Source organism: Galeopterus variegatus, unplaced genomic scaffold (genome assembly GCF_000696425.1).
Source record: "Galeopterus variegatus unplaced genomic scaffold, G_variegatus-3.0.2 Scaffold2343, whole genome shotgun sequence".
In the NCBI taxonomy this organism is placed as follows: Eukaryota; Metazoa; Chordata; class Mammalia; order Dermoptera; family Cynocephalidae; genus Galeopterus; species Galeopterus variegatus.
In genome coordinates, this window is record NW_007728454.1 from 187,418 (window position 1) to 204,347 (window position 16,930).

Here is a 16,930-nt window from a genome sequence, read left to right on the forward strand (position 1 = left end):
TAATGAAGATACACTTCTGAGTAAATATTTCCGTAATCCTACCGAAAACTGTTCATATTGCTCACGGTCAATGCTTCGTGTACAAAAGATATCCCCAGTGTCTTTCTCTATGTAGAACAAATTGAAGGGCTCTTTGTCCACTCCTGGCCCACTTATGGAATAAAAGATGGTGTAATTCTGTGCAGCATCAGATTGGATCTGTAACAATAAGTAAAACTTTAGAGATAGAACAAATATGCCATGATAAATATCTTTAACCTAATTTTTTATTTATTTACTTTTTTTGGTGGCCAGCTGGGCCAGTCCGGGGATCAAACCCTGGACCTCAGTGTTAACAGCAATGTGCTGTAACCAACTGAGCTAACTGGCCAGCCATCTTTAACCTAACTTCCTGTGATGGTTTATTTTTTATCACTTGCTCTCTTTCCTACTCACCTACTCTTTCTTTTCTCTGCTTACCTACCCACCATCTGCATGTTTTCCAAATTCTTATTTGCATTCTGTGATATGCAAAGCCACAAACTCTGTCACTTATTTGATCCCAAATTCTTTTCTTGTCTGTATATTTATAAAACTTGTGGAGTAATATACCTTTGCAATTTCTATTCACTTATTCTTTTTCCTATGTAAAGTATAGCAACAGTTTCAGTGATTTTGAATTACTTGGAATGGAAAATTATGTGATTAAAAAAGCAGACATAATGCAGCTTTCCTTCCACAATTAATTCTTCAAGAAGTGCATAATTTCAAAACTGCCCTATGTTTGTATTCCAGCTATGTGGCAGTGAAGCAACATTACTTGTTAAACAGAAATACTGGCCATTTTTTGGAGGGTAAGTGTTAATTGAAGCAGGAGTTGAATCGTGCAAAATCTGTAGACACGCCCTCTGTACATGACTGCTAAAAAGTGTAGCATGTCTAAATATCATTTTTGGAAGAAAGTGATAAAATATACTGAATCATTTTTATGTGCCTCTAATTCTGATGAACAGATGATCTTTATTAGTATCAATGGTTTAAAGCCCTAATTCAATATAACTGGAAAGTTATAACAACAAAACTCTAACACATATGCAATCAAATAAGATGAAATGTACCTGTTGAATGTGTTGTGGAAATGGACCTAATGAGTTCTCCATCAGTGAACACGGGATAGGGGCCCATCGTCTCTTGCTGCGCTTAAGGACTGTGTCTTTGGTGTGTCTCTTCTTACGAGCCTACATTTGATAAAACAAAGAAATACAGCATTGCTTATCATTCTGGGAACCAGGATTTTCACATGTACGTCAACATGGAGGAAATAATCAAGGGTTATACATAAAAATATCATGGACAATGCTCAAAGCATTTTTATTTTTTAGAGCACACATACCTACACATACACAATACTCATGAGACCTCAGACTGCATTGTATTTCCCATTACAACCTAATTCCTGGTTTAACCAGTTAACCAACCAGAAATTAATAAGGCACTGAGAAAGATGCCATCTTGAGAAAGTATAGAGCCCACCCAAAGAAATAGATAATCCATTAACAAATATTTACAAATTAATTTTATTTCACTGAGTAGTTCAACCAAAATCTGTTAAAACCCTCACTATAATGCAAGCATTTATATATCTATTTAAAGACATAGATTAACATTTATTCAAGTATGTTGTATTTTATGCAATGTGGAGACTCTACAATTTGGATATGAAATAACATCTTTTTTTTTTTTAACCCTTGACTTGGTGTTGTCAGCACCACACTCTCCCAAGTGAACCATGGGCTGGCCCTATGAAATAAAATCTTGCAAGACAAGTATATTCCAAATTCAGTGAAGAGGAGCTCTCGTAATCAAAAGGCATTTAGCTGGGAAATCCTCTTATAAATGGAATCTCTTATCGCCAAATGATTTTATAAGACCAAATTCATTGTGCTGGGAATGCTTAAAGTCAGATGTGAGCTCCAGCAGCCTTCTCCCTTCCCACTCCATGGGCTGATCACCAGCACTCACTGCAAGAACACAAGTCTAGAGTCAAAAGATTCAAACCACTCATGTGGAATGGCCACACCTCCACTTTCTGAAGAGACAGACCCCGTGGAGTTTGTTATTAAGATGGGAGAAAGCTTTAGACAATCTCTCCTCTTTAAAGAGAGACCCAAACCCACAGTCAGTTGGGAGAGAGCCTCACAGGAGGAAGTGCCACACCTCCACCCTGATTCACTTTTCACTGAGTTGTAGACCCGCCCCTGCCCTGTCCTTGTTCTTGAGGTTGATTGTTTTATTGCCACACTTCAAAACACTCTCTGAAACCTTTGATATTCTGCCTTGGCTCCCTGGCTACAGAGTTGTTTATCTTTATACAATTTTGTAAATAGTTTTACCCCTCCTTAAGAGTCTAGTCTTTATTTAGATTAATTATAAGTGGAGGACAAACAAGAGATCATTCAAGAACAATGATTCTAGTGTGAAAGGAAAGATATGAATTGAGGGACTCTCGTAAGCAGATTGAAATGCTAGTCTATGTGAGTCCTTGCTTATTATACCGTGTTTCCTCTTGCTGACAGTACAACTTCTATCTCTTTTTGTTCCTGTCTCTGGCTGTCTGAGAGAAAAATGGAAAAACTCTTCCTTTCAGAAGACAAAATGAGGTCATGTGTTGTGTAAATTGAGCCATCTTCTAGAATTCGGAAGGCAGGGTCACTGGACAGGATTAGGCTGGCCGACTTGAGACACTCCTCCAGATTCACTGCAGGGAAGAAATTTCACAGCAATTTGTCAGATGAAACAGGACTAGAACAAGTTTTACAAGAATGACTACTGTGAGTTAGTGTGTGAGAAACAGAAGGAGGGAGGTTACACTGCAATGCGTTGAGTATCTGCTATTCTAAAATTTAGGGGCTATGAAAAAACAATCAAATTAATGGAGTTACATTTTCCACTACTTTCATCATAAATTAATTTAAGAAATAAAATTTTTTCTTAGTGTCACTAGATTTATTGTTTCCACTTTAATGCTTAATTATGGGTTTGTACATGTATATAGAGTAAATATGTAAATTCGCTGTTTTATCTATGTAGTATACTGTATGCTGTCAGTAGATTTTGAACTTGTTTGCAACAATCTTTGATGGTTAAAACTATCTTGCAACAAATAAGAAAACTTGGTCTATTCTTAAGTAATATTTCTTAATAATATTATAAATATTCTATAATACCTTTTGAGATGTAATAAACCCAATGCTTAATATGCATTGTTGTTGTTAGAAAAATAATTCCTTTACAGATTCATGCTTAACACATTTAGTTTATTTACTATATGTACCTTTAGAGTATGGACTGTTTATAATCTTAAAACCTCAAAGCTCTAGGGAAAACAGTGTCTATCTTAGAAAGGATACCACTTCTGTATTCAAATGTATTTTTCTGAATGTAAACTCAAGGCCAGTGAAAAACCCTGATGAAAGGAATATTACCTTTAGACTCAGAATAGCCAATCTATACTTCAGGGATGGCTGTAGTAGTAAGATTCACCAAAATTTTATTTGACTTTCACAAGCTATTCTGTGAAACAGATCATATACGTTACTGGTGGATAGCTGTTTATTGTAATCAACCTCAAGTACAAATTTTATTTGGGGCATTTACATTTTGACACATCCTTTTCATGTCTAAACAATTAAAGAAACTTGGCTTTGGAAATTTGGCAGCAGATTAGTTGATATGAATTAAAATATGTGTCTAGTTTTGGTGCCTTGCTTTGTTTGAACTAAGCTAATTTAGCCCTCCAATGTTTGCTAATTTTTCTGGCAAAAAAATTATACAACTACCTTTGGTATTTTAATTTTTTCTAACCACTACCAGAAAACAAATAGCCTAGCTTTCATTGTATGTCCAATTTCAATGCCAGGTAGCTACTATATGACTTTTATGCTAAACTTTACAAGAGCAGCCTGAAGCTAAATGGAGCAAGTCATAACTATGAAATTCTTAATACAGTTTCTCACCTTTGCCTACAAGTGTTTCAGCCTGAAGATGAGAAGGAACTTGAAGAGAAATTTTCTGACACGCATGGCAAAATAATATTAGAACCTCAAAAGAAAAAAAAAATCAGGAATTACATTTGATCACAAATTTTCACATTACAGTTTTGTCTTATTGATTAAAAATATTGTCAATTTTGGAAACAAATTAATTTTTTAATACTTCAATTATTTGTTCATTTTAAAAGGATGAATAAAGTGGCCCTAAGAATACCACAGTCATTTAGTATCAATGAAAAAATTAAGTGAACAGTAGTTCTTAGAGCCTAAATCATATTGCATCTTTGCAAGAAAATGTGTTACAAACCATTAACTTTATAAAGAGGTCATCATCTCTAAGATCATTTGTAAATGTCACTCTGATTTTTCAGCATGAAGAAAGTACTTAACTCTAGATGACAATAATCATATATTTGCACTAATTCTCAAATCCTCATTTTTACTATTTGAGGGTATAGGTGATAAAGTCTAGAAAATATTTGAGACTTTTTTCAAACTCATAAAAAATAATGCCTGCAAATATTCACTGTTCACAAATCATTTTTCAGACTGATTTGACAAAAACTTCTAAGTCTAAATGATCTCAAATCACACAACTAGATTAAAAAGTTTATTTCAAAATACAGAGAGTAGCCTTCAAATGGGTAAAGACTTAATTAAGTTCAAGACATAACTATGGTTTTAAAAAGATAGGTAGTTCAAAGAAGACAGATACTATCTAAAAAATAAAGAAGAATCTACCAATTGGAAGGTGTCTGTAATTTCAAAACATATTTTGCTTCTTTTTCTTGGCAGTTTCTGTTTATTTGTTTTCTTGTCTTTTTATCAAAATGACTGCTTTTTGATTATTTAAATATAAAATAGAGCAGAGGTAGGTTTCCTAGAAACATATATGTCAATTTTATGATCAATTTTTCTCTGAAGACACATTTCTGTAGTGATGGGACTCATTACTTGTGAGGAGGAAAGAGAAGGGATTAACATCTGTATTAAGGATATGAATTTCTCTTTCAACTCAACTCAAGTCTATTGGATAAATACTAGCAGCCTATTAAAATACTGTGTAATTTTACAAATTTCTGTTAGGCAGATAGTACAAAAAGCTAGAATTTTAAAAATCACATTTGCATTCAGTTTTAATTAAATATCCACTTTTTAAAATATGGGGCAGGGGGTGGCCAGTTAGCTCAATTGGTTACAATGTGGTGTTATAACACCAAGTTCAAAGATTTGAATCCCTCTATCAGCCAGTTGCAAAAAAAAAAATCGTGAGATATTCTTATTTATTTAACCTTTTTTAATGTGTTCATTCCTAATGCCAACAAATGTGCTAAATTTTATCTAAAGAACTTTATGAGCATAAAGCACCGTTAGTGGTGATTCTAAATATGTAATGTGGAAAGAGCATTTTCTCATTAGAAATTATAAACACCATACACATGAGGGTATTTCAAAAAGTTTGCAGAAAAATAGAATTAAAAGATAATACAAACCTTTTTATGAACTTTTTGAGGTACCCTCCTATATACACATACATATATACATATACCTGTTTATATCTATACCTCTATACAGCATGTATATGTCTATACATACATATATATATATATATATATATATATATATATATGCAACATTCTTATAGGATATATTCCTACACCGACTCTCACTCTCATCTTTCCTCCCTGTCCTAGGACCCTCCCTCTGCAGGCAGAGCCAATGAAGGTTTCCATTCATTAAGTACTGCCCTGGCCTTCATGTTAACTCAGTGGACAAGGAATTTGGAGGAAATCGGGGTCAGATGCCCTTTTAGTCATTATATGCATCAAGGACAAAGGGGCAGGGGATGAATTAAAGAATACTGAACAGAGCTGGTACCAAAAGCAAAAGAAATCTGGCTGGAATTCCTTGGAAAATTTTCACCACATTTTAGCTGACTAATACTGCCTCAGTACAGTCTCTGAGTTTTCTTCTCCTCAAGCAGTTACAGGATGAGAAATTGGCCATGGACCCTGCATTGTATATTATTTATATGGTGAACATGTTTATCCCCACGCAGTAAAACCTTCAAATTCTAAAAATATAATTTGAAGCTAAAATATTTTGCTAAAATAAAAAACAGAAAAGAAATTCACAGCTCAGAAATGCCAGATGGAGATGTGGGACAACTCCCCTCTCCACCCTCCCTGCCAAAGAAAAACAGCATCTTATATACAGTTACAAAGCTATTAAAAACCCAAGTGGAAGACAACTCAATGGTATTTTTAATGACTGTCACATTTTTTCTTTTATTTTTTGCAAGTGCAACTGCTTGCTTCAACTGAGTTCTGCCTTTCTCTAAGCATTTCCCAGGTAAAATTAAGAAAGTCCTAGAAAATTTGCATCTTCACCCCGAATCCTTTTCCTCTTCTTGCAGCTCAGTGGAACTAAGCATGTTAAATAATGTGAGCTTATTTAACAACTAGCAGTAAAAGCCAACCTCAGACCCTTCTGGGTCAAATACCTAAGGAATGAATTCATTCCACTTAGAAAAACACCACAGCAGGACTGAACTGGGGATTCCCCTGAAAAACTAACATCTGGCAGCGGGCACTTGAAGAGTAGCTGAAACCCTTCCAATCCTGGATCATAAGTCTCGCAACTCTTCCCTGAATTTTTCTCAGATCTGTTTTTGTTTCCCAGTCTGTTTTCTGCCCCCGCCCCTACTCTCTTTCAAGCCCAAACTGGAGCGAGAAAGCAGGTAGTAACATGCTTGAATTCCCTAAGCCTTTGTTTGTTACTCACCAAGACAGAGAAAAGGAGCTGCTTCCAGAAGATGCTCCCTGGGGCAGCGGAGGCCACAGCCATCAGAAGCAGTCCCAATGGCCAGGGATGGTGACCAGATAATAGGGTAGCCTGGGATGCACAGGGCAGCTAAGCAGAGGCTGGCACTTGAGCAGGATAGTTTGCAGCCACCTTGACACAGCTGAGCTTGGTTTGGAAGAGGGTCAGGAGGCAAGTGATAAACGACAGGGGGAGGAGCAGCAGGAGAATCGCTTCCCTCCTATTCCCTGGCCAGTCTTCCTTCTTCCAATTCAATTATCTCTGAATGCAAAGAGGTTTTCCTACAAGTGGTAAGGGTGGGGTACAAAACACCCCAAAACTCAGTCACTAGCTCCTCCTCACAGCAGCTTTCAAAATTTCTCCTGCCACTTAACACATAGGCAGAAGTAGAAGGGAACACCCTCCATCCTCAGCCCTCCTCCCTTTCCCCCCAGGTTGATGCTATGAAGTCCTCCCCAGTTATTACCCACTCCCACGGCCTCCCCTCCTTCTTGGCCTTATTAACCTGTCTTGCCCCCGGGTACAAACATAAAATGTGCACCAACTCCATGCAAGGAAGTGATGCCTCGTCAACCGCCATTGGCAATTCAGGGGACATAAGTATGCATAATCATATCCATCAGAAGTTATCTCCCCATCTAAGCATTTAGGTGTAGGCTGTCACATACAGCATGGTAGTTCTGCCAGACATCTGGCATTCCAGTGTAAAGCAGCAACTTTAGAGATGTGTTCTGTCTTCTCCCTACACACGGTCTGTCCACCGTAGTTTGTTCTCTAGATGTCACAGGGAACTTACCAGAGTGTATAGACCTCATAAAAGGGAAAAAATAATAGCCAGGATATAATTTCCTTATTGCTTTATTTTTACTACGCATGAAGCTGTGTTTTTATTCTTATCCTTTTTTCAAGGATAACTACAATCTGTGAGACCAAGTCTCTTTAAAATCACTCCATTCACCCTAATTACTTGTACATCACACTGAAGATATCCTAGCCTAATGGTACAATACTGCCATCAAGTTTAGTTTTTTTTAAACATTAATGACTCTTGCAATGAGGACTTTAGCATTATTCTTTCCCATCATAACTTAGTGAGTTCAGTGCATCAATCGCACTCAACAGCAGTGATGGAAATTGGGAGGGGGGAAGATAAATATTTTCAAATGTTCATAGCTTAACTTCAGGTATAGAAATAGAACTAAAATTCATATTTACTGAGCCACTGCTATGAAACAGTAGTCTTGACAGGGGTTTCTGTGAATCTGCCCAACAGGACAGTGAAGACTCCTTTTAGGAGATTATTGAAACCACAGGCAAGCACGTAATTGCCCTTTGCCCAGGGACCCACAAAAAGTGGAGAAGTGGACATTTGGACCCAGGTCTGGCTGCCACCAAAGTGCTACTCTTTTCACTGTCTTGTACTATTTTTATGACAAATGTATGCCAATATATTGAACAGGAGAAGAAAATGATGATCAGGTATGTGAGACTTCTGGATTGCTGAGCAATAATCCAGTTTGAGACTAATAAAATGTATTTAGAAGCAATTATAACCTATGACTCTTAATAGCAGCCAATCATTCTAGAATACTGTGAACTTTCTGGCCTCTTTTGTGAGAGTTATTCTATAGTCAAATAAAATGGCTGCTAAGCTATCTATTTTATATATTTTTACGTGTGAAATTATTCTTTCTGCTCTTGCTACTTAAATTTCTACCTCATGTTAAACTAAAAAGTAAAGGTACAGCCCAACACCCATGCTGCAGAGAAAGGAAGAATAAAAGATTTTCTTCCACTTATTTGACAGTGGGGACAATTCCTTCTTGCAGGTATAGGTGGAATTAGAGGCCAGAAAGATTTGGGAGATAGATGACCCTGAGACAAAACTATAAGATATTTTGTAGTATTTTATTGCCGAGGATATACCCGCCAATAAATATATTTTATGTCTGCATTGGAATTTTATTTCTCAATCAGAAAATATAATCACTTTGGGGCCAGCCCGGTGGCACACTGCTACAGTGCGCCACTTGGGAGCGCGGTGGTGCTCCCGCCGAGGGTTCAGATCCCACATACAGACCGGCCGCTCACTGGCTAAGCGAGGTGCGGGCGCGACGCCGAGGGTTGCGATCCCATTGTCGGTCACGAAAAAAGACAAAAAGGAAAAAAATATATATATATAATCACTTCGATTGAATATTTTTACATTTTATATTTTTAGAGAAGAGAAAAGAATGGGAATACACATAGGAAAAATTACCGAGGTGTATATTTGTAGATCCAAGTGTACTTCTGTGTATGTTTCAGCATAATTGTCTAAGTATATGATAGATAGATAGATAATTAAATTTGAATTAAATAATTCAAAGACTGAAGCTAAAAACCCAACCTTGGGAAGTGGGGTTTTTCAGCTAATGAAGTCATTATCTCTTCCTATCATATGACATTCTCCATGGAAGTAAGAAAGAATGCAAGAACAAAAATCAAAGTGCTAATACTGAAAAAAATTGGCATGTATTGGTTGTTTGAAGATGTGACAGGCACTGCTAAGTTCAAGTAAACCCAGAATACTCTCCATTGTACTGGAAAATTGGTTTTCTTGATCCTGCTTCTTTCAGCCTACCTTCTACATGCTCTCTTCTCCTTTTATTTCTCTTTCTCAACAGTAATGGAAAAACTTGGACAAAAGCTAACTCAAATCATTGATTTACAAATTAGTCACATTAACAATATTTCTTATATATTTGCTACTTGTATACAAAGGTTTCCTTTAAAAAAAATCTAAGCACTTTACAGGTTAAGAACAATTTATTATCATAATAAAATTGACTCTACCTAAAAATTAAGTTAAATGAAAACCAGATTTATCTTTTTCAATTTCCTGCCATTAGACTAATCAGGTAGATCTCCATTTTAATTTTTATCTGTATGTTTGTTGCATTTTGTTTGTTTTGACCTATGTCTAAATTAACAGGCTTAATTAAAATGTTGATAGTATACTACAGTGGTTAAGAGCTTGGACTAAGGATCTAGATTGCCTGGGTTCAAATCCTGACTTTACTGCCTATTAGCAATATAACCTTAGGCAAAGAGTTAAGAGTTACTTAACTCTTCTGTGCCTCAATCTCTTCATCTATAAAATGGGAATAATAATAATAGCTGCTAATCCATAGGTTATTATGAAGATTAAATGGGATATCACAAAGAAAACACCTCCAACAGTGTCTGTCTCAGAACAAGCACTAATGTTCTATGCCATATGATTGCCTAGGTGTGCAATAAAACGTTAAAGAAACTGAACTTCAAATGAAACAAACACAGAATTATTGCAAATCCAGGGTCTCTTATGTAGAAGCTCCCTAATGATATGCCAACACATTTATTCACCGAACAGTTAGTTAAGGGTCCATATGCTGAGCTCTGGCTTCTGCTAGGAAAGGAGCATCATGTAGGAAGAAAAAAGAAGACAGAAATCTTACAGTGTTAAAAAAAAAAAAAAAAAGGCTCACTTTGTAGAGGGGAAAACAGATATAGTTGTCTTTCCAGTTCAAAAGATTGGGTAAGAAGAGGTGCTGTAGAAAATTTATATTATCTTAGCAATCTAGGGAGAAATTTATGATAAATAATGAAAATTCTTAGTTCAGAGACTCCTATAGAAGTGAAGAATTTACTTTAAATATGTAAATATTGCATAATCTGTTTTCCACCACAGATTTATGGTCACACAGAGAAAGATTTAAATGTAAAGATCCACATGACCCTTGCATCTCTATAATTTTTAGCTTAAGGCACATCAAGAAAATATGCCTTTCTACAAATTTTAAAAATGTGTTTTATAGAAATACAATGACAAAGTTCATAAGAGATATTTATGTACAGCCAACTTGTAGAAAGGGCTAGTTATGAGTAAATTTAAGGCCTCAAAACAGGCACTTGCAGATAGATAGAACTGATATCTCTGTCAGGTGACCCAATTTATTCTGAAAGACTAGACTAATAGGAATGCTGTATACAATGATGAAGCCATAACAAGGCATTTTGTGTTAAACGCACATAACTTAAGATTACAAAAACTACAGGGGTAAAAACAGGGTGTGTGATCTTAGTGTAGTAGGAGTGTATGAACAAAGAAAAAAGTGTTAGCTATTAGAAAACATTTTGGGTTCCATGAGTTCAGTGTACTGCCACTAGTGGAAAGCCCCTTCAATTCCAATGGACTCATAGACTTTTGTCTGGGTAAAGGACTATTGAAAATTAGAAGTAACTCGTATGCACTGATAATTACCAGCAATGATTCCTTAAGGCTGTTTGCATAAAATAGTGATTAATTTTACGTAAAATGACCACTCTCCATTATTATCAAAACTGTTGGCAGACCTACGAAAAGAAATGCCAGCATACATCTCTGGGTAATTTAGAACTCGCTGTTCAGCACATACACCTAACTCAAACTGTCTTAAGAGAAACAAAACTGTTGCAGATGAAGGGATTTGTTAGGTCCTGTGATTGGAAAGCCCAGGGATATCCTAGATAAGGACAGAAATTCTCTCCATCTTTGAACTTCGCTGTTCAGCACATACACCTAACTCAAACTGTCTTAAGAGAAACAAAACTGTTGCAGATGAAGGGATTTGTTAGGTCATGTGATTGGAAAGCCCAGGGATATCCTAGATAAGGACAGAAATTCTCTCCATCTTTGAACTTTGCCTTTCTGTGTTTTGGGTTAATTATCATTCAATATTCCAAATGTGTATGCAAAGATAGGCATCAGAAGCTTCAAGATTACATTGTATTAGGTTAGCAATTCATCATTGGAAAAGCATGTCTTGTTCACAATAGTTGGAGTAAAACACAATTCCTTTTGCCTGAATGTTATACATGAGCCTAAAGTCAAAGGGTGAGCCAAACCATGAGCAAAGGTGGTAGAGAATCATTGCCCAAAGTTGACCATGGGCTACAAACAGGAAAAGGAGGAATAGTGGTTAAACAGGCAAGTCAGTAGATGTCCAACAAAATGACTTTTTAAAATTGTAATAATCCCTGTCAGTTATCTGTCAACTATTTATTTACACTGTCTATATGTTAAGTACTATTCATGGTGCTGATGATACAAAACTGAAGAAGATACGATCCTTGCTCTCTTGGAGATTACAATCCGCTATATGTTTTGAAAATTAGCTAAAGTAGTTTCTATGATGGTCAGAATTAAAGTCATCGTGAAATGAATGCAGCAAATATGTTAAATTTTTATTCATTTTCTGCTATTTCCTCCAGTTATTATTTTCTTTGGTGGCTTCAAAGTGAAATGTTTGAAAGGTGGTTTTTGGTTTTGTTTCTTTTTAATGTGGATGAAATCTTACTATCAGTTATCTACCATATATATCAAGAATCACATTATTAAATATTGATTTTTGAACGTGAGTATATATACTGACTGCCTAAGCTTTAAGAGAAAAACTTCACCCATGATCTAACCTTTCACTGTGAATATATCTTTCCAGTCTAGTTTCTGTGTATAGAATTTTTAACATTATTATGCTGTGTATGTAATTCTGTAGCATGCCTTTTCCCCGTAATAACAAGAAATCTGTCCTATATCATGACATTTGGTCTATGTGATGCAAGCCCTATAGAGATATCATTGTTAGTGACTGTAACAAAGTCCTTCAAATAAATGCATCACAATTGATTTAGCCACTTCCTGATATTGAGCATTTAAGTTGTTCCCAATTTTTCATTATTACATAGATCATTTTTATACATAAACCTTTTTCTATATTGGCAATTATTTCTTGACATAGAGTTCCACAAGTAGAAGTTCTGGGTCAAAATATAAAGGACTGAATGGCTCCTGCTATATAAGGCCAGCTTGCATCACAGAAGCAGAGTACCAGTGTACATTCTTACTGACAATGAATGTGACAGTAGATATCCTAGCAAGGATTGAATATTATCATTTCATTTAAAAAATTCTACTATTTTGATAAGCCAGAAATTATAGTTATAATTTGAATTATTGCCTATCATGATGTTGAGCACTTTTCTAAGACTGCCAAGCCATTGCATTTTCTTTTATGAAGTATATACACTTTAAATATGTCAGCACATACATGGAATTTTGAGGAAATTAGCACATTTAAAATTAAGTTAATGAGTAAAATTCATTCTTCAATGGAGCTTCTTTTTGAGATGAGACAGTTGCTACTCTTTTAATTTCTAGCCTTTTGTCATATCTTTGTGATTGAATCTGATGACAGTGAAATAGTGTTTTTATCTTGTAAGTACATTCAAACTCTAATCTTCCTGTGTAACTCAAAGGAACCACTTCCAATTTCTTTGCTTTTGAGCTAAACCATTCCTCAAGGCCCCTGCATCTTGTTTTGGATGTAACACAAATACATATGTACTGATTGGTTTCTGAATAGAGTTTCATGAAATACCCCGAAGAATTTGATCTTACCTAAGGTTAATCAAACAAACAGAGTGTAATCTCAATGGGCTCTGATGCCGCTTTGCAAGCCAAGGGTAAGATAAAGGGTTAGATTGCTGGTCTTTCCAGTGGTCACTGTAAACCACTACTATTTCTCATGTACTGGAAAATAATTAGAAAGATGAAAATGGGAAACTGAAACTGTTTTGCATGATCACGTAAAACACTTTCTCCTGTGTGGATAAAGAAGACTGCAGATTGTGTTGTCTTTTGGTAAAAGTTTCTTTTTCTTTACATAAATTTGCACTCGAATGTTTCTGAGCATTTTTGGCTGTACTTTGGAGATATGTGTGGATGCCGGCACATTTGTCTTGCTTCTAAGACAGATCGAAGGTCTCAGGTACAATGACAAAGTTGAGTTTTATTTAAGCTCAGCTCAGACTGCTCAGCTGACTCTTCCTGCTTTGTCATTGTTCTAGAAGGTACAATATTGTGTGTGTGTGTGTGTGTGTGTGTGTGTGTGTGTGTGTGTGTGTGTGTGTGTGTAGAGGGAGGGGGAGAGAGAGAGAAGAGACAGCTATGGACAGAATTATAGGAGGGACCAGATCGTTGAAAAGAAGCAGGCTGCAACCTATTCTGGCTCTTGAGTAGCCTGGGAAACACTCTGTTTACCTAATATTCTAGAAAATGAAAATATGTGCATATAGCTTGAGGGAATGTTTGAGTTGTTACTACTGAAAAAAAGTGAAGCATTTTACAATTCTATTCTAGTTTTTTTAATGAAATAATTGCACACTTCTCAATGAACTAAAACAGTTAAAGCCACAACACTCAAGATTTTAAAAAAATCTGTGGCACAAAATTAGAGACAGTGGAGATAGTAAACAATTTAATGAAGAATACCCAGGTTATAAATTTTAAATAATAGATGCAACCAAAATATTAAAAACAAATAAAGGGAAGAAAGTACTGAGGCAAGAAAAAGAGAGAGAAGGTCTGAGAAAAACTGAAAGGAAAGAGGATAAAAGAAGAATGATTTGATTCAGCTGGTTTTTTGAGTGTTTATTATGTGCTATGCACCATATCAGGATCTGCTCAAAGGAAAGCAAAAAGTGATGTCATTACAGTAAGCTCAGGGCATGATGGGAGCACAATAAAGTGACAAGCAGACAACTCAGAGTGGAAAGGACAGGGAGATCTTTCCAGAAAGTTTACATTTGAAGTGAGTCTTGAAGGACATACAGGAATTTGTCAGATAAGAGGGAAAGAGAAAAAGGAATTCCAAGTTGATAATGCAACAAACAGTGGCCCAAAGGAGCCAGAGGACAAGATCTGCAATGTGATTAAAGCAGCTCTGCACATTAGAATAAAAGGAAGCAATAAAACTGAGATGCTTATGAGAGCTGACTTATAGAAAAATACTATAAATCAACTTTAAATAATCCTTTTGAGCTGTGCAACTTCACATGTGTCCTGACCCACCTGGGGAGGCCTAAACAAACAAAATTTCCTTTAACTAAAAGGACTGAAAATTGCATTAAATTGATTTTCTAGGTCCTTGAAGCTAAAGACACTAAACAATGGTACTCCTGAGTTTATTAATTACTCAGGTTTTACTCATTTTTCTTCAAATTTTATAATTTAGACTAAAAATGATTTAGAGTCAATATTTTACTCTTTAAAATAGTGAAATGCTATATTAACATTTACAGAACCCTTTTACATATGTATATTATGTCATTTAATCCTCCATTTGCTAAATGAGAAAACTCTGAGAGAAAAAAGATTTGCCCAAACTCACACCATTAATCTTGGATAGAGCCTGGATGTAGGTCTTTGCCAACAAGGCCATGGATCTGGCTTACTGGTCTGAGTAGATCAATTGGTGAAAAATAAAAAAAAATCAAAGCTGTAAAATAAGGGTATTAGATGCTGGGGTGCTTCATTTTTTAGAATTAGATGCTGGGGTGCTTCATTATCTCCGCATATTATTCAGATTTCTAAATTCTGCAAACCTCTTAGTAAACTTCAGTTAGAAGTAATGTCAAACACTGGGAAAATCTTTAATATTATTAGTTGAACCATACAAAAAATACACAAAACATACATTAGAAAGAAACATTTTCTTAGACATCTATATTACTATTTTTATTAATAAACTGTATAACTTTTAGATGTAGTATATATATGGAATAGATATAGGATGGAAAAAAAAAGGAAAATAATAACCCATGAATATTTTTAGACTAAAATACATTACAAACACACTTCTTCTCTTGACATTTGTGTTTATTGTAGTTTCCTTTATGTAAATGGATTAAGGTGATTAAATTAAACAAAAGAAGCTACACCCTTTAAAGCATACTCCCTTTATGAAATAGTCTCAATTAGCCACTGGCTTCAAATTATCGTTGCATTACAGTGCTTCTGCAATCAATTGGTAACAGACAATTCTCCTGCAGTGGAATAATTCAGAGAAAATTAGTCATGAAAATGCTGAGTTTAGGAACTCCCAGATTTCATTCTCAGATTTTGGATTCAGATTGAAATGAGCACAATATTTTGCCAGGTCTTTAGATACTGCTAATCTAGAATAAATCTGCTATTTATTAATAAGTATCTATTATGTGTCTAGTACACTGCTAGAAAATGTGAGAAAAACTAAATGAATGGGGGAAACAATTGTACCCTAAAAACGTATACAAAATTGTTCAGCAGACAAAAATGTATATACATTAAAGAGAGAACAGAACAAAAGTTACATAATCACTTGCTAAATATTAGTATCGAATTTAAGCTTTGCAGGCATTCATAGGAGGGGCATTCAGTGTAAACCCGTATACTAAAAAGCTAGACAATACACACGTTAGTGAACCAAATGCTAGATGAAATCTGGGGAAAATATGCACAACGCAAAAAGAGATATGAGCTCAGACAAACTAAGGTACATAGAACAAGGAGAGACAAATCAAATACTGTCCTCCTGCCTGTAAATGAAACTGAGGTTCATAAAGAGGTGAGTACAGCCTGGAAGTGGAGAGAGGATTGAAAACACCTAAAATAGAAGAGGCACAGAGATATACATGAACAGGAGAACGACCAAAATGGATTGGAAGGAAAAGCTAGCCCACATAGAACCAACTTTATTCAATTGATATTTAGCATGTTCCCTGTATATGTCTGGTGATTTTCTAGGTTTTCAGGATACAGACATGGCCTCTACTCACAGTGTAATAAAAGAAACAGATGAGAAAAAGATGACAACACAGCATATTGAAATAACAGGTATGTATACACATCATGAGAGTACTGAGAAGGGAGAAAGTAATTGAGCAGAATGGATTAGGAAAGCAATTTTGTTAGATTTTGTTTGTCACAAAGGAGGAAGTGATATTTTAGTGGCTCTTGAAAGATGAGTAAGTCAACCAGGTAAATGGGTCCAAAGGAAGGACAGTCTTCAGAGATGTGCATGATCAACACCAAGAAAGCATGAAAGAGCAACATTTACTTAGGAAATGAACAGAAACTCCTTAGGCTGGAGGCAGAACTTGGAGTTGTATTGTGCAAAGAATGGATAAAAACACTGAGAGTTTTTATCCATTCAATGCTGACATTATATAATAGTTGTTTTCAAATATTTATCACA

General features: G+C 35.5%; 1 protein-coding gene and 1 non-coding gene across 3 annotated transcripts in view; both read right to left on the minus strand.

Annotated features, from left to right (window-relative positions):
* DSC1 (desmocollin 1) overlaps positions 1-6,878 on the minus strand; it is a 30,724-nt gene extending 23,846 nt beyond the window's left edge. For both annotated transcript variants that reach the window (XM_008581390.1, XM_008581391.1), the window contains exons 1-5: positions 6,816-6,878; positions 3,996-4,080; positions 2,535-2,737; positions 1,098-1,217; positions 43-198 (exon numbers count right to left, since the gene is read on the minus strand). In XM_008581390.1, the coding sequence (XP_008579612.1) occupies positions 43-198; positions 1,098-1,217; positions 2,535-2,737; positions 3,996-4,080; positions 6,816-6,878 (627 nt within the window). The remainder of the gene's footprint in view (positions 1-42; positions 199-1,097; positions 1,218-2,534; positions 2,738-3,995; positions 4,081-6,815) is intronic.
* Positions 297-370, minus strand: TRNAN-GUU. The gene has a single exon. It is a non-coding gene; the product is annotated as a tRNA-Asn (tRNA).
* Positions 6,879-16,930: the final 10,052 nt, after the last annotated feature.